The sequence below is a fragment of the Prionailurus bengalensis genome, chromosome B2 (assembly GCF_016509475.1).
Source record: "Prionailurus bengalensis isolate Pbe53 chromosome B2, Fcat_Pben_1.1_paternal_pri, whole genome shotgun sequence".
Lineage (NCBI taxonomy): Eukaryota > Metazoa > Chordata > Mammalia > Carnivora > Felidae > Prionailurus > Prionailurus bengalensis.
This window is the reverse complement of record NC_057349.1, coordinates 109099534-109115778: the sequence shown is the minus strand read 5'-3', so window position 1 is coordinate 109115778 and position 16245 is coordinate 109099534. Positions and strand designations below refer to the sequence as shown.

The 16245-nt window shown below is 35.0% G+C and overlaps 1 protein-coding gene across 2 annotated transcripts in view; it reads left to right on the top strand.

Annotated features, from left to right (window-relative positions):
* Positions 1-15912, top strand: part of TBC1D32 (TBC1 domain family member 32) — a 213040-nt gene extending 197128 nt beyond the window's left edge. For both annotated transcript variants that reach the window (XM_043592221.1, XM_043592222.1), the window contains exons 33-34: positions 2686-2874; positions 13817-15912. In XM_043592221.1, coding sequence (XP_043448156.1) covers positions 2686-2874; positions 13817-13936 — 309 coding nt within the window. In that variant the 3' untranslated portion in view covers positions 13937-15912. The remainder of the gene's footprint in view (positions 1-2685; positions 2875-13816) is intronic.
* The last annotated feature ends 333 nt before the right edge of the window (positions 15913-16245 follow it).

The window sequence follows — 16245 nt, the reverse complement described above, 5'->3', positions numbered from 1 at the left end:
AGATTTTGGAGCATAATAGAAGAAGCACATAATATTTATAAAGCAAAATCTTATACCTGAGAATGGAATTACAATTAAAAAACAGAAAAAATACTTGGGGATCTAGGGGCGCCTGGGTGGCTCAGTTGGTTGGGTGTCCGACTTCAGCTCAGGTCATGTCTCATGGTTTGTGTGTTCAAGCCCCACATCGGGCTCTATGCTGACAGCTCAGAGCCTGGAACCTGCTTCGGATTCTGTGTCTCCTTCTCTCTCTGCCCCTCCCCTGCTCATGCGCTCGCTTGCTCTCTCTGTCTCTCTCTCCCTCTCTCACTCTCCCTCTCTCAAAAATGAATAAACATTAAAAAAAAATGCTTGGGGATCTATAGTCAGTATTATCAATAATAGGAAATATGAGTGGAAAATGAAATGAAAAGATACGCCCATAATATCTGAAATTAAGATGTCAATGGTTGACATAAGGAAATAGGCATATGGAAATAAGGCATATGGAAAACAAAAATTCAATAATACCATCTGGTATGGTATTACCCAACCCTGAAATTCATAAGTTGAAATCTTTACCACCACTACCCTCAGAATGACGTATTTGGAGATAGGATTTTTAAAGGGGTAATTACATGAAAATTAGGTACATTAGGGTAGGCCCCAACCCAATTTGTCCACTGTCCTTTGAAGAGGAAATTTGGACACAGATACCCAGAGGGAAGACCATATGAAAACATAGAAGACCGCCATCTCTAACCCAAGGAGAGAGATGTAGCCCTGCCAACCCTTTGATCCTAGACTTCAGAACTGTGAGAAGAGACCTTTCTGTTATTTAAGTCACCTGGTCTGTGACACTTTATATTATGGCAGCCTGAGCAGACTAATACACCATGTTAAAGGCACTTAAGGTAGAATCAACCACTCCTCGAAATTGTATCAGATCTAAAAATAAGTTTTAGAAACTATTCAAGAATATATATTTTTTTAATTTTTTTTCAACGTTTATTTATTTTTGGGACAGAGAGAGACAAAGCATGAACGGCGGAGGGGCAGAGAGAGAGGGAGACACAGAATTGGAAACAGGCTCCAGGCTCTGAGCCATCAGCCCAGAGCCTGATGCGGGGCTCGAACTCACGGACCGCGAGATCGTGACCTGGCTGAAGTCGGACGCTTAACCGACTGTGCCACCCAGGCGCCCCAAGAATATATTTTTAAAAGGACAAAACAGTAGAACAAAGGAAAATTTGTGTATCTTTGTTTTTTACATCTATGATAAATTGAGAGAAGCCATTATATTTGTTGCCATTCCCTGCTCCCCACCTCCAAAATGAAAAGTAGGTTCAATAAAGGAAATTTTCCCTCAATGGTAATTTGTAGACCATAAATGAAAATTAAAATATTGGAAAGTATCTTAGTTTCCTAGGACTATAGTATTAAAATAGCATAAACTGGTGGCTTAAAACAACATAAATTTATTGACTCACAGTTTTGGAGGCCAGCAGTCCAGAATAAAAGTGTTAACAGGGTACCTGGGTGGCTCAGTCGGGGAATGAGTCTGACTCTCCTGATTTTGGCTCAGGTCATGATCTCAAGGTTCCCAAGATCAAGTCCCATGTCAGGCTCTATGCTGACAGCATGGGGTTTGTTTGGGATTCTCTCTGTTCCTCTTTCTTTCTCTCTCAAGGTAAATAAACTTGAAAGAAAAAAATTGTTAACAAGACTGTGTGCCCTCTGAAGGCCCTAGGGAAAGAACTGTTTGATGCCTCTCTCCTAATTTCTGGTAACCTCAGATGGTTTTTGGCTTGTAAATGCATCACTCCAATCCTCTTGTCTTCGTAGGACATTCCCCATGTGTGCCTTTTCATCTTCCCTCTATGTCTATTTCTGTGTTCAAATTTTCCCTTTCTAACTGATACCAGTCATACTGGAATAGGGCTCACCCTAGTGACCTCATTTTATCTCAGTTACCTCTGTAAAAATCTGTTTCCAAATAATGTTTCCAAATCCAAGGATTTGGACATGCTTTTAGGGGAAAGACACAATTCCACCCATTGTTATTGTGTTTTTTTTTTAACTTTTCTATTTTAAAGGGGTATTTTCTATTTTCTTCCACAATGGGCATGTATACATTTTGTAATCCAAATTATCTGAATGTTATTCAAGAAGATAAATGATTTTTGTAAAAGTCTCACTTCTAAGTTATTTTCCACATTAGCTCCCAGTTTTTATGTTATATAATCCTGTTTGATTTAAATTATTTTCTGATTCAGCAAGAGTCCGTTCGCATTAATGTAACATTTAGCAATCTGTCATCTGCATAATTATACATCTGTGATTATTAGGTAGGGTAGAAAAAAACTCCCATCTCTGAATTAAAATGGTCTCTTAGCATTTGTTATCTGTAGAGAGCAGACTGATGTTGTGGTTAAGAGGACTATATTGAATAAAGAAGGCATTTAGCAATAGGTATGTGAGCAGTGTGGGCACCATCAGTGACCTCCTAAGTCCTGGGTCCCTAGGCCATGAACGTTTTCTCACACATTAAGCAAATAGATGACGCATCCCTGTGTGCAGGATATCTTTCTATTTTGATCGGATGCCAAGCTCTTCATTGCTTTTGCATGAATTAGTGGTTATTGCTTTTTTAAAAAAAAGTATGGTTTTATAAGCTTTCTAATGAACTGACTTCTTTTTTTCTAGATATGCCTACAGTGGATAACTCAGTGTTTTTGGAATTATTTAGATTGGATAGAAATCTGCCATTATATCGCTACTTGTGTTTTCCTTGGTCCTGATTACCAAGTGTATATCTGTATAGCTATATTCAAACACTTACAACAAGACATTCTGCAGCACACTCAGACTCAAGATCTGCAGGTTTTCCTAAAAGTAAGTAACTTCAGGGGGAACATGGTGGTTGAGTTCACAGCTAACTTTAATTTGATTCTTAATATCAGATATTTTTCTAGACAGTCATCTAAAAACAACCTTAAGCGGGGCAGCTGGGTAGCTCCATTGGTTAAGCATCTGACTCTTGGTTTCAGTTCAGGTCATGATCTCACAGTCTGTGAGTTCAAGCCCCACGTGTGGAACCCACTTGGGATTCTCTCTTTCCCTCTCTCTATGCCCCTCACCCACTCGCTCTCTCTGTCTCTCAAAATAATTGAATAAACTTAAAATAAAACAACCTTTAGAGTAGGTACTATTATTCTCATTTTAGAGTTGAGGAAACTGAGGGACCAACTTAAGTAAGCTGCCCAAGATTACACGGTAAGAAGCAGTGGGACTGGGATGTGAAGTAGCTAAGCTACTGGGATTCAAAACTTGGCCTTTAGCCAGCGTGCTACTCCACACACTGTTTTTTGTTATATTCCTTCTACCTTATTTGGTCACTAAAAGTTCAAGCTACTATGTCAATACAGAGGTTTGAAACATTTTAAAAGCATTTCATGTAATTTCCTATACCTTCATATTCTATATTTTTTAAACTTTCACCTATTTTTATAAAATGTTTCCATGAAAGATTATTCCATCATAACATTCTTTTTAAACAGTCACTACCTTACATAAGTTAATGTTTTAAATACAATATAGTTGCTCAGTTTGTTTCTCACAGTAATATGACTTTTGAAGCTCTGGACTTTAGGAAACACATGTTCAATAAATACATCCCTGTGTGCAGTTCTTCATGGGAATCCAACTGTATTCATTTTAAGTTAAAATCTTTCCTTGAATTTGAAGTATGCTTCCCTCCCCATGCTACCTTCACCTTCCCACAAAGCACACATACACATGCACACACCCAGACCTGCATTAGTCCTTTGCTAGGTTTTCTCTGGGTCAACAAATAATCTTTATGTTAATTAATTCTTTAATTATTCTTTGTCATTTTTCTTTACCACTAGATCTTGTCAGAGCTATTTTCCATTTAATAATGATTTTCTGTAAATAAATGTCATCAATTATTCAAAGTTGCCAAACTATCAGGCATTTCTATTTCGTAGAGATACTGAATTCAGAAGGTCACAGACTTTCTATATGTATCACTAGAATTATGATCTTAGGAACATTTTTAATGAAAAAATATACCAAGACAGTGGTTGTACATGTAAAATGAAAACTTAGGTAGAAAAAGAAAAAAAGTTATCTGCAACAGGTAATTTGGAGGACAGGAATGGTTAAACAAATGGGAATTATGCTGAGGACAAAAATGTGGGTTCCTATTTAGTAAGGGACACTTTCGTCACTGCCATGGTCAATTCATAGGAATCTCAGAGTCTGAAGTTTTCCTAAGGGCTTATATTTGAATATCCTCTAACCTGTAACTCTATAACCTCTTATCCCACTTTGGTATCTCTTATAGCTGAAATTATTTTATATATATTTTTGTCAGTCTTTCTCAGTATAATGTACATATTCCACAAGGACAGTGATTTTGTCCATCTTGTTTACGAATGTATTTTCAATGCCTTGAACAGTACCTGGCACATAGTAGGTGCCCAGTAAATATCTGTTGACAGAATAAACAAATAAAAAATATAAAGGGAAAGATGAACTTACTTTTGTTCACATTTAATAACAAACATTACTGAATTCTTTGATTGCTGGTGGTGATTATTGCAGTTTCATGTCTGTTGAGTTCTCTACTACTTGATAATGCTGTCAGTTTAAAGAATTTTTAAATGAGGGGAGAAAGGTTACTACTCAAGTCCTGTTTAAATTACTAAAATTTTAATTGAATTGGTTTAAATCCAAACTAATAACATGTTGGCAAAGAATTAATTTTAGCACTTGTCCCGGAACTAACCTTACTTCTTGCTCTGCTGTTAGCAGTCATCTGAGGGATTAGGAGAAATATCTTTCTGATATTGTGGCTTCACTTTATTTTTTGTTTCCAGCAAGTAAATCTCAAGTTCACTGATCTCTTTTGGTGAGCAGTTATTTTTCTTGTGTGATAAATTCCAGTGTGGTTTATTTAAATATGCATTTACATACCCTGTTACTCTATTAAGCCCTGTTATGGTCTGTTGTTTCCAATGTATATAAATACATACAGACTATTTTCTACTTATTCACGTATTAACCAATAATGAAACTTTGGTTAATAAAGTGATTTAATTTTCCCTTCCTTGGAAGACAACCCAAGTCAAAAATAGTTCTATGATTCAAAAATTCTCATTTAAGTAGAAGTTAAAGGATTAAACCTGGGGAATTATGTTTTATTATACTTTCTAATCTAGAAATCTCAGACTTGTGCAAAGGGTGGAAAAAAAACTTAATAATTCTCCACATATACCACAGCCATAATAATATTCTTATATAGATTACATGCTATTTCTTGACTGTACATATTTTTAAATGATTGCTTTGGAAGAGGTGAAGTAGAACAGAGGACTTACTTTTTAGGGTATTTGGTGGGTTTATTTTTATTTTTTTTTTATTTTTGAAGAATGGGTCCATACTTCTTTTATAATAAAACTACTTTTTAAAAGGAGGATATTGAATCATTGTATAAAAATAGATAAAACAAGCATCCATTGTAAACAATGTTCAAATAATCAGACCCAATTGAATGTTTCAAAAATTTTGAAAAACCACAAACGTGTTTTCAACTATTATTAGTTATCCTGAAAACTTCAGGTACTAGATGGTTCCAGAAGATTGAAAATATGCAATTTTTTCCTGGTTAATTATTGACAGAAAGTGACATGATAGAAGCATCGCTTTAGGAATAATCATGATCTGTCTGAAGCAGATAGTGGTGAGACAATATGAACCCATTTGTATTAATTTGGTTTAGGCTCTAGATCTTAAATTAAGTAATTGAGAGTCTAGATTCATTGCCTACTTTTCTGATCGCCCACTGAGCAATTCTTCATGATCAGTGTATTAAAAAGATGACTTGGAATTTCTTAGACCAGGTGGTGAGCATGAATAGTCAGGCCTGATTTACTTAAAAAACAAAACCAAAGAATAAAATAAAAAACCCAAACACTTTATTTTTCCTTTTTTGACTAAACCACTAAATGATTAATGAATGGCATGAATATAAGTTGTTATTAGCAAGGTATTTTCTGAGTTTTTCACAACATCTTTGTAGACACAACAAATATGTAGGTTGATAATAGAGCAGCGTTATTATATATTATGTATAATAAGTGCATTATCCCCACACTGTGGCAATTGATAGATCATTACTGACCTAAAAAGCAACTTCTGAAGGTATGCTGAAGAGCTTAGTTCTTGGACTTAGGGTCTTAAATGTTTTTATCTGTGACAGATAAAGGTTCAGGAAATCTGTAGGCACCACACTTACTAGAAAGAAAACATCACCCAGAAAGATAAGTATAGTGCTCTCAAATATCCCAGTGAGCTTGGAAGTGTAAAGTTTTGTTTGTTTGTTTGTTTAAGTGGAGTCATCTCTCTCACTCACGCAAGCAAGCCGGTTTAGAAAGAGTTTAATAGTAGTTTAGAAGACTCACTGTTTCAGCCAACTGGCTATATTGCATTTCTCTCTAGCTTGATAATAGGCTGGCAGTGATCTTGGTTTAGTTTGTGAATTCAATTGAATTCGACTTGGGGAAAACTTCACTGAAATGCCAGGCTGGGAAAAGATTGCCTTCCAGTGAAAATCAGGCTGTGAAGGCTCAAAATACTTAATTAGAATGCTTCAACTAAATCCTGCATGTTCTGGCAAAATCAATTTATAATTATGAAAAAATCAGATTAATTTCAATCCAATCAGTAAATTGTCAAGAGGAATTTTGTTTTTGTTGTTCTTGCAGCTGTTACCAGATCATGTTGACAGGGTAAGGAATGGAGATCAGACTGAGAAACATCACATGAATTGCTAAGCTTTTAACAGACAAAAGTATACATGGTACTAAAAATAATTCACCATCTGAGGGAATAGATAAAACATGTTCAGTTTTATGTCAACAGTGGTTTGCAGATATGTGTTTTTCGTTGTTCTTAAATCACTCGAGTCTGACCGCGTTCAAATTCTGGCTCTGTCACTCTGTAAGCTTGGGCACGTTGCTTAACCTCTTTGTGCCACGGTTTTCTCATCCGTATAATTAACTGTGAAATAATACCTATTACATGGAGTAATTAGATGATATCTGTAAAATACTTCTAGAACATTGCCACATAGCAAGTGCTTTTAAAAAAAAGTTAGCAGTTATTTGAATTTCTACATCCCTGTCTCATCCTTCTCCTATTCTTTTTTTTTTCTTTTTCTTTTCCTGAGAGAGAGAGTGCACAAGTGAGTGTGAGTGGGGGAGGCACAGAGAGAGAATCTTAAGCAGGCCCTACAGCCAGCATGATGTACAATGCCGGGGCTCTATCTCAGGGTCATGAGATCATGACCTGAGCCAAGTTAAAGAGCCACCCCAAGACCTGAGCCAAGTTGCTTAGCCAACTGAGCCACCCAGGCACCCTGTTGCTCTTATTAACGGAAGAAAAAGATGTATAGAGAACAAAGGAAATAGGCCTTTTTCCTGAGTCTACAGTTAGAATATATATTTTGCTCCCATTTTTTCTCTTCTCTAGGCACTTAGACATCTTAGTATATCATAGATTACCTGGCATGTACTTCAGAGCTATGTCAGGAACATTCTCTTACATTGTATCTGGTCAAGGCCTAATCTCTCATTTACCCAGCCAAGATAGGATCATCTCTCTAGTCATCACATATCCCCATGTACCCCTCAGCTGAAAAAAAAATTTAATGTTTATTTATTTATTTATTTTAGAGAGAGAGAGAGTGCAAGTAGGGAAGGGGCAGTAGGAGAGGGAGACAGAGAATCCAGAGCAGGCTTGGTACTGTCAGCATAGAGCCTGACGCGGGGCTTGAAGTCACGAACTGTGAGATCATGACCTGAGCCAAAGTTGGAAGCTTAACCGACTGAGGCAACCAAGTGCCCCTGAGTTAAAACTTTTAAGAATCACACACTATAGTGAATATTTAAGAGCCTCATTCTGTCCAGAACCACACATGCTATATACACTTCCCTGATCCTGAGGATCATTAGTATGTTTATTGAAACTGACACATCTAGACTCTTCCCCAGGCCTACCAAAACAATTTTCACAACAGGACTGAGTTGTCACGTTTTAGTATAAAACCTCAAATAGCTTGAAACTTCTAGGATATGTAAAAATGTCATCTTTGAAACTTGAATCAGGATGCCAAAACCAGAGATTCAGAAGTTTTGGGGCTTTGGGGCTTAGGAATTTCTAATTGTACCAAGCACCCCAGGAGAAGCATACTAGAAAAAAAAAGCATTACTTGCAGATTGGTTATTTTTCTACCACTTTAACCGAGAAAGAAGCTCCTTTTTCACGATAGGTCAAACACAACACACAAGAAGCCATCTCTAGCAAAGGTAAAAGTGGAACTAAGTTCACAAAACCCCTTCTCACATGTGACTCTTACAATATAATTCGATGCTTCTTACTTCTTACTTAGTAAGATGTAAGTAAGTACACTTGATCTTTTTGTACTTTGTATCTATTTACCACCCTGAAAGGCCTTATCTTTGATTCAGATTCCAAATTTACAGGGCTTGCAGTAGCTCTAAAAACATTTCTGCTGGAAATTATTTTTGGAAACCTTTGCTGGTACAAGTAATGTTTGAAAGGATAGGTATAGCTTGATTTCCATAATAGGCATATTCCTGAGAAGTTACAAGAAAAGACTGTAATATAATATCATAAGTGGATTGTTCCCTTATGTTTTTTATCAAGGGGTTGAAAACAGTGGAGTACTACTTGGCAGTGAGAAAGAATGAAATCTAGCCTTTTGTAGCAACGTAGATAGAACTGGATGGAGAGTGTTATGCTAAGTGAAATAAGTCATACAGAGAAAGACAGATACCATATGTTTTCACTCTTATGTGGATCCTGAAAACTTAACAGAAGACCATGGGGGAGGGGAATGAAAAAAAAAAGTTAGGGAGAGAGCCAAACCATAAGAGACTCTTAAAAACTGAGAATAAACTGAGGGTTGATGGGGGTGGGGTGGGAGGAAGAGGAGGGTGGGTGATGGGCGTTGAGGAGGGCACCTGTTGGGATGAGCACTGGGTGTTATATGGAAACCAATCTGACAATAAATTTCATATTAAAAAAGAAAAAGAAAAACAGACTGGAGTCAATAATCATTGATGCTTCACATTATAGATTTGCAGTGCAATCAAGAAAATCTATCTTAGCCATTTTAGAGACCATCAGTTAACAAAAATGTTCTTATTATGACCACCATTAACACCTTGAGTGCTTATTGAATGCCAGGCACTAGGGCTCATTGACTTATTCAACTATTGTACAAGAGCTGTGTCCCAGGCATTATAGTCACAAAACAGGTCATATCCCTACCCACATTGACCTTACAGTCTACTGGTAGATATTTAAATAAATATATAATATTTTAGGTATTGATAAATCTTAATTTAAGGAACTTAAACATGGTAAGGGAAGTCAGAGGTGCTATTGTATAAAGAGTCCAGAAAAGCCTACTCTGAGAGCAGAAACAGAGACTTGAATGAGGCAAGGAAAAGGAACTTCTGGACAAAATTCTTCTAAATGGGAAAAAAGGCAAGGGCAGAAGCTTGGAGAAATGAGTTTGGTCCACTTAGAAAGTGTTGAGATACTACCGTGGCTAGAACAAGGTGAGGTAGTTAGAGAGGCATCAGGACCCAGATCATACAAGGTTTTATAGTTCATGATAAAGAGTTCATGTGCTACATTTACACATGAGAAATTGAAGGTTAAAGTGTCAGTAACTTCCCCAGGTGTATATATCTAGTAACTACTACAGGGGAGTTTGAACCATTTTTTTGCTCTGAATCGAAATCTTGTGCTCTTTCTAGTATATCAAGTTGTCTCTCATTGACTAATCTGGTTACCTTTTTAAAAAACTTTAAATTCAGTGGACCTTCTAATTAAATGTTCTCATTAGTAAAAGAAAACGGAGTTCTATATGCAAATGAGAGGCAAGCTGTGGATATGCCATATCATGTAATATTGAATGCACATGAAACACTGTGGTTTAGAATAGTAATTTTTAATGCTTTTTGATGATTCAACATTTGAAACCCAGAAATAAGAGAGATAATCATTGAAGGCATACTGGTTGAAAAGCCATTAGGTACAAAAAAGAAAATGCAATATGCTCAAAATGAACTTCTAACCAATATGTAAACCACTTCAGAAGTAACCTAATTAAAAAAATGCTTTTCTTGAAGAAGTAGTGCATTGTTTATATAAAAAAGCATAGTGTTGCCAGATATAATTACATATGTCTACCTATTTAAAGAATTAGGGAATTCAGGGGTGCCTGGCCAGCTCGGTTAGTAGAACATGTGACTTTTGATCTTGGGGTCATGAATTTAAGCCCCATGTTGGAGATAGAGATTACAAAAAAAAAAGAATAAGGAAATTCATATTTTTATACAGAGTCCCATGTACTTAAGTCCATAAACAAAATGATAAAGCAGTGTTCTGAAGAAATGGTCTGTTATAGTTTGAATGATAAACTGGCAGTCTAGATGGTTGTAATTGCAAAGTAATACAGTAAAAAGGTCATTAGAGAACATTTAGAATAAAATGAAAAATATACCACTCTGAACACAGAAAGTAGATTTGGAGATTCTGAAGATTTTATTCAGAGTTATAAATTGGGAATTTTAAATAATGAACTACATAATTTAAAAACATTCTTTTAAAATGAATATTTGATTTTTCTTTTATAAAATATGACCTTGATATAAGAATTATTTGCCATTTTTTGCTTCAAGTTTTTATTTAAATTCCAGTTAGTTTACAGTATAATATTAGTTTCAAGAATAGAATTTAGTGATTCATCACGAGGCCCTTCCATAATACCCATGACCCATTTAGCCCACTCCCCCTACCTTCTTTCCAACAACCCTGTTTGTTCTCTGTAGTTCAGAGTCTGTTTAATGGTTTGCCTCCCTCTTTCTCCCCCTCTATGCTCATCGGTTTTATTTATTAAATTTCATATATGAGTGAAATCGTATGTTATTTGTCTTTCTCTGACTTATTTTACTTAGCATAATACTCTCTAGTTCCATCCATGTTGTTGCAAATGGTAAGACTTCATTCTTTTTGATAGCTGAGTAATATTCTAGTGTGTGTGTGTGTGTGTGTGTGTGTGTGTGTGTGTGTATACCATATCTTCTTTATCCATTCATCCATCAGTGGACATTTGGGTTTTTTCCATGATTTGGCTATTGTTGATAATGCTGCTATAAACATTGGGGTGTATGCGTCCCCTTGAATAAGTATTGTTGCATCCCTTGGTAAATACCTAGTAGTGCATTGCTGGGTCATAGGGTAGTTCTATTTTCAACTTTTTTTTTTAAGTTTATTTTGAGAGAAAGTGCACTTGCACACACAAGCAGGAAGAGAGCAGAGAGGGAGAGAGAGCGAAAATTCCAAACAGGCTCTGCACTGTCAGCACAGTGCCTGACATGGGGCTCAAACTCAGGAACTGTGAGATTGTGACCTGAGCCAAAATCAAGAGTCAGGCTCCTAACTTCTGAGGTACCCAGATGCCCCTCTATTTTTAAATTTTTGAAGAACCTTCATACTGTTTTCCAGAGTGGCTGCACCAGTTTGCATTAAAGGTGTCTCTTCAATGTAGTTATCAGGATATTTTCTCTTTATTTTAAAATTATTGTCCACAATTGAAACCATAATTTAGAAAACATTCTAAGGAAAAAATATATTTAAAACAGTGATAGCTATGGTTCTCCATAGGTAGTTTTTATTTATAAATTAAGTGAAACAATAATTAAAAGATGTTCAGTATATTTTGCTTAGGTTTGCCCAGAAAAGAATTATTAGAGCTATTGTTCAAATGCTTTCATCCTCTATTGTGATTTAGTTGATGAACAATAGACATTCTTTTAAAAATCATGACTATACACTAAAGCAATTTTTCTGGCATGAGGCCTTTATCTGGTAAGATTAACACATTACTATAATTTCTCACCAGCTGAGATACAGTTTTAGTGAGGAGTTGATCAGTACCAAATCACACATAATTTGAATGAAGAGAATGGATAAATCCATAAATAGTTCTGTGACTACAACAGTAACTATTTAAAGTGAATTCTAGAACAGTAAGAATGGCCTTACTTCAATCCTATTTTCCCCAAAGAACAAAGTGAAATATTTTTTTATAGAGAAATCGCAAAAACCTAGTGTTTCTGCTATTCATAAGATGAACATCTTCCCTTTGAGTTGCTTATACATAAAACTGGAGACAATATACACCTCAGCTGTTAATGTTTTAGGACAGGGACCTGCAGACATCTTTGTGTCTTCAAGATATGACCAAGAACTTTACATACAATGAGAATGAATGAGTTAATGAAGAAATAAGAGAATAGATAACATTACAGTTATTTGTGTTAATTGAATAGAGTTCAGATTTTTACGTTGGAAGGTATTAACTCTAGCCTTAATGGTGTAAAGCTTTGCATACAACTTAACATCATTTAGTTCTTTTATATATAACATCAGACGTGTGGGGGCACCTGGGTGGCACATTGGATGATGGAGCAGCTGACTTCGGCTCAGGTCATGATCTCACGGTTCATGAGTTTGAGCCCCGCGTCGGGCTTGCTGCTTTCAGCCTGTCAGCACAGAGCCCGATTTGGATCCTCTGTACCCCTCCCTCTCCCTGCCCTTCCCCAGCTCATTCACTCTTTCTCTGTCTCTCAAAAAATAAATAAAACATTTAAAAAAAAAAGATATAACACCAGACTTGTAGATAAGTAATACATTTTTTAATGTACCAGCTATTCCTCCAGATTGCCCATATTTTAGGTGATGCATGGTAAAATTAGTATAACTTCTCCCAAGTTATTTGTAAGCTGTGAACTATTACTTAGGAGTGAGCAGTGACATCTGAGGGAGGCCTTTACAAGCATTCTTATTGAAAATTGCATATGTGATGTTTTTCTAGGTGTTATACATTCATGTGTCTCATCTGTAAACTGTCTATAACACAATTTCTGGTATATGATCATATCTCTTACTCGTTTTAAATTGCTTTTGGTTTTTGTTAGTAACTTTTACCTTTAAACTGTAATGTATAGGAAGGCATGAATTGTCTAGTTTTTAAAATAATCTCCAAAATTCTGAACATGATACTTATTACATTGAATCAGGTATGATTTTTCTTCAGAATTTTTGTTTTATTTTCAAGGGTAGGTACTGCACAGCTAGTATTTGGAAATGCTAAAAGAAATAGACACAATTCTCTAAAAGTCTCTAAGATTCTAAATTAATATTCATATTGTTTTAATTTATTCTTGAGTGCCTCATTTGGGACACTAACCATTAAATTCAGAATTAGCATAGACATGCATAGTACCAACATTATGAGTTACAGACTATTGAAGGTTTTATGAACCTTCATAGCTGTAGAACAAGATATTTCTTACGACATTATAGTATCCTTTGATAAGCTTTAGAGTCTTTACTAACTAAAAATGTGAACAATCATTCTGTAATTGAAACTATCCAAAATACTGGGAAGATTTCATTAACTAAGAGTTTATCTTATATTTTCTTAGCTGTAAAGCATATTTGGTTTTAAACACAGACAACCTTGTTTCATAGGGACATGATTTCTTGCTATCACATACATACACAGCCTACTACATAAAAAGCAATTACAATTTACTAGCAACATAAAACCCTGTCTGTAGCTTTAAAAAAAGTCAACTATTTAAATTCATTAACTTAGAATGTGTTTCTTTACGCATGAGAATTAACTTCTCTCTGTATTTTTTGACAGGAAGAAGCACTGCATGGGTTTCGAGTGAGTGATTACTTTGAATACATGGAGATTTTGGAACAAAACTACCGACCAGTGGTACTGAGGGACATGCGCAATGTTAGAGTGCAGAGCACATAGATGGTGGCACAGACAGTTGAATGCCACGTTTTATTTCTGTTTAAAGGAAACAATCGTTTTTTGTGTCTATAACAGCATATGCTTTGTGAATATGTATATTGTGAATCAATGCTGAGACTTTTTGAATATAATAATATATTCAAGTAGATATAGCTCAATTTGTCACATGAAGTAAATTCTTTTTTGTAAGTTTTTTGTTTTGCAAGGTGATTTTAGAGTCAGATCTAATTTACTTCTAGTTCTTTGTATTTAAAAGCTAGTCCCAACCTACATCTCTTCCTTCACCAGAAGATTAAAATATTTTTTCCAATGAGTTTTAAATGAAGTGGCAATATTGTAAATAATTGTTTGACTAGCCAGAGAGAGAGTCCATAGAAACAAGGAAGACAGTTGTTTTCTTGATATCTTGTCTTCACATATAAAGGAAAAATAGACAAAGCCACAACTATTTATTTAACATGTGGGGGAAATAAATGATATTTATCATGGCAAATGCTAAGAAAACTATTGTCCTCAGACATAACTGTGTTTCTAGGAATTGCTTGTGATACCTATATCAAGTTATAATTTTTCATGTGAGATGTCTCTACATGGTTCATTTAAAAGATAGATTGGTTATTTCATACTGATAAGCATTTGTTACGCATTTTTTTAGTGATAAATTTTATTTGTACTGAACATAACATTAAGGAGAATAATTTCTAAATTATTTTCAATGACTAACACAATGCTTTATTTAAATGGAAGGCTTTGCTCCAATGAGATTATTAATACAATATGGAAAGGTCTATTTTCCTCTAATTGTCATATTTATTATATGAAAGAATACACAAAAGTATTTTTCAGTTAGCGATTTTAACAAGTTTTTTTTTAAATTATAGGTAGTAGTCATTTTGTTTGCATTGCTTATATTTAAATATAAATCAAGCGTTAAGACTATTCTCAAGCTTTTTTTTTAAACCGAAAATGGCTCATCCACAAACTCATTTTTTCTTTTGTATCATGAAACAACTGGCACTGTACAGTTTTCAGTTTTGTGATATTTAGGATATTGCATTATCAACCTTCCAGAACTAGGTTTTATGCTGTAAATGCTAACAATAGCTGCTCGGTAATGGTGTTCCTAAAGGGCATTGAAAAAGTTGAGAAAAGAAAATTGAACAAGTTAATTTGACATATTACTCCCTTTAGCTGTGGTTGATAGGAGTAAAGTAAGAGAGTTCTAGGTTACCCAAAATACCAAGCTTTGTCTGCTTTCAAAGTTAATTTTGAAAAACTGTTTCACAGAATGCTTATGGTTTCACAAAATGTTTATGGTTTCATTTCTACCCACTCTGTTCCTGAGTTACTGTTACTGATACTAAGAAATTGCAGCTTTATTTCTTTTTTAAAAATTCTTACATGGTAATTAGAAATACAAATGGAGAAGGAACTATGACTTAGTTTTATAATATTCATTGGTGATTTTGATTGGAAACTGAAGATCTTGATAATTACAGTTACATTTTAGAAAGGTGAACTCAGTTCCAACTGGAAAGCTTTTGTTTTCATTTGTTAAAGAAATGTCTTATGAACAATGACCTACCAATTCAGTGAAATAAAATGTAAAATATGTTAGTATGTGTAGCTACCATTGTAAATTATTTTTGTACCTATTAGTTTAACAATATTCTTTAGAATAGAAATAAATACTGCCCTACCTTGTCCCTTTTTAATTATTTAAAGTATAAGTCCTTAGGACAAACTTTATTTCTCCTTTGTGAACAGGTACCTTGTACACTTACAGGATTCATTTTAAGAAACTATATTTTATCATACAATGAAAACAAATTTGTGAAAAATGTAAGTGCTCATATATAAATCTTTGAATATCTGTTTCCAACATTTCATCTCTGTAGTTATGCCTCCTTATGATACACAGGCATCTGAGGAATCTGTGATGGTAAAATAAATCTCAGAAATTAATCTAAACTTAACAAAATTCTACCCAAATTTGTGATTATTAAATTGTGGGTTCTAGTTTGATTTTCCAGTTCCAAGATATTAAAGAAATTCCTTCGGTTATTCATTGAATACACATGTTGAGGGTTGCAAGTATAATAAATATTTTTAATTTTTTTTTTAACATTTGTTTTTGAGAGAGAGAGAGAGAGAGACCGTGAGCAGGGGAGCAGCAAAGAGACAAGGAGAAACAGAATCTGAAGCAGGCCCTAGGCTCCAAGCTGTCAGCACAGAGCCCAACGCAGGGCTCAAACTCAAGAACCATGAGATCAAGACTTGAGCCGAAGTCAGATGCTTAACTGATTGAG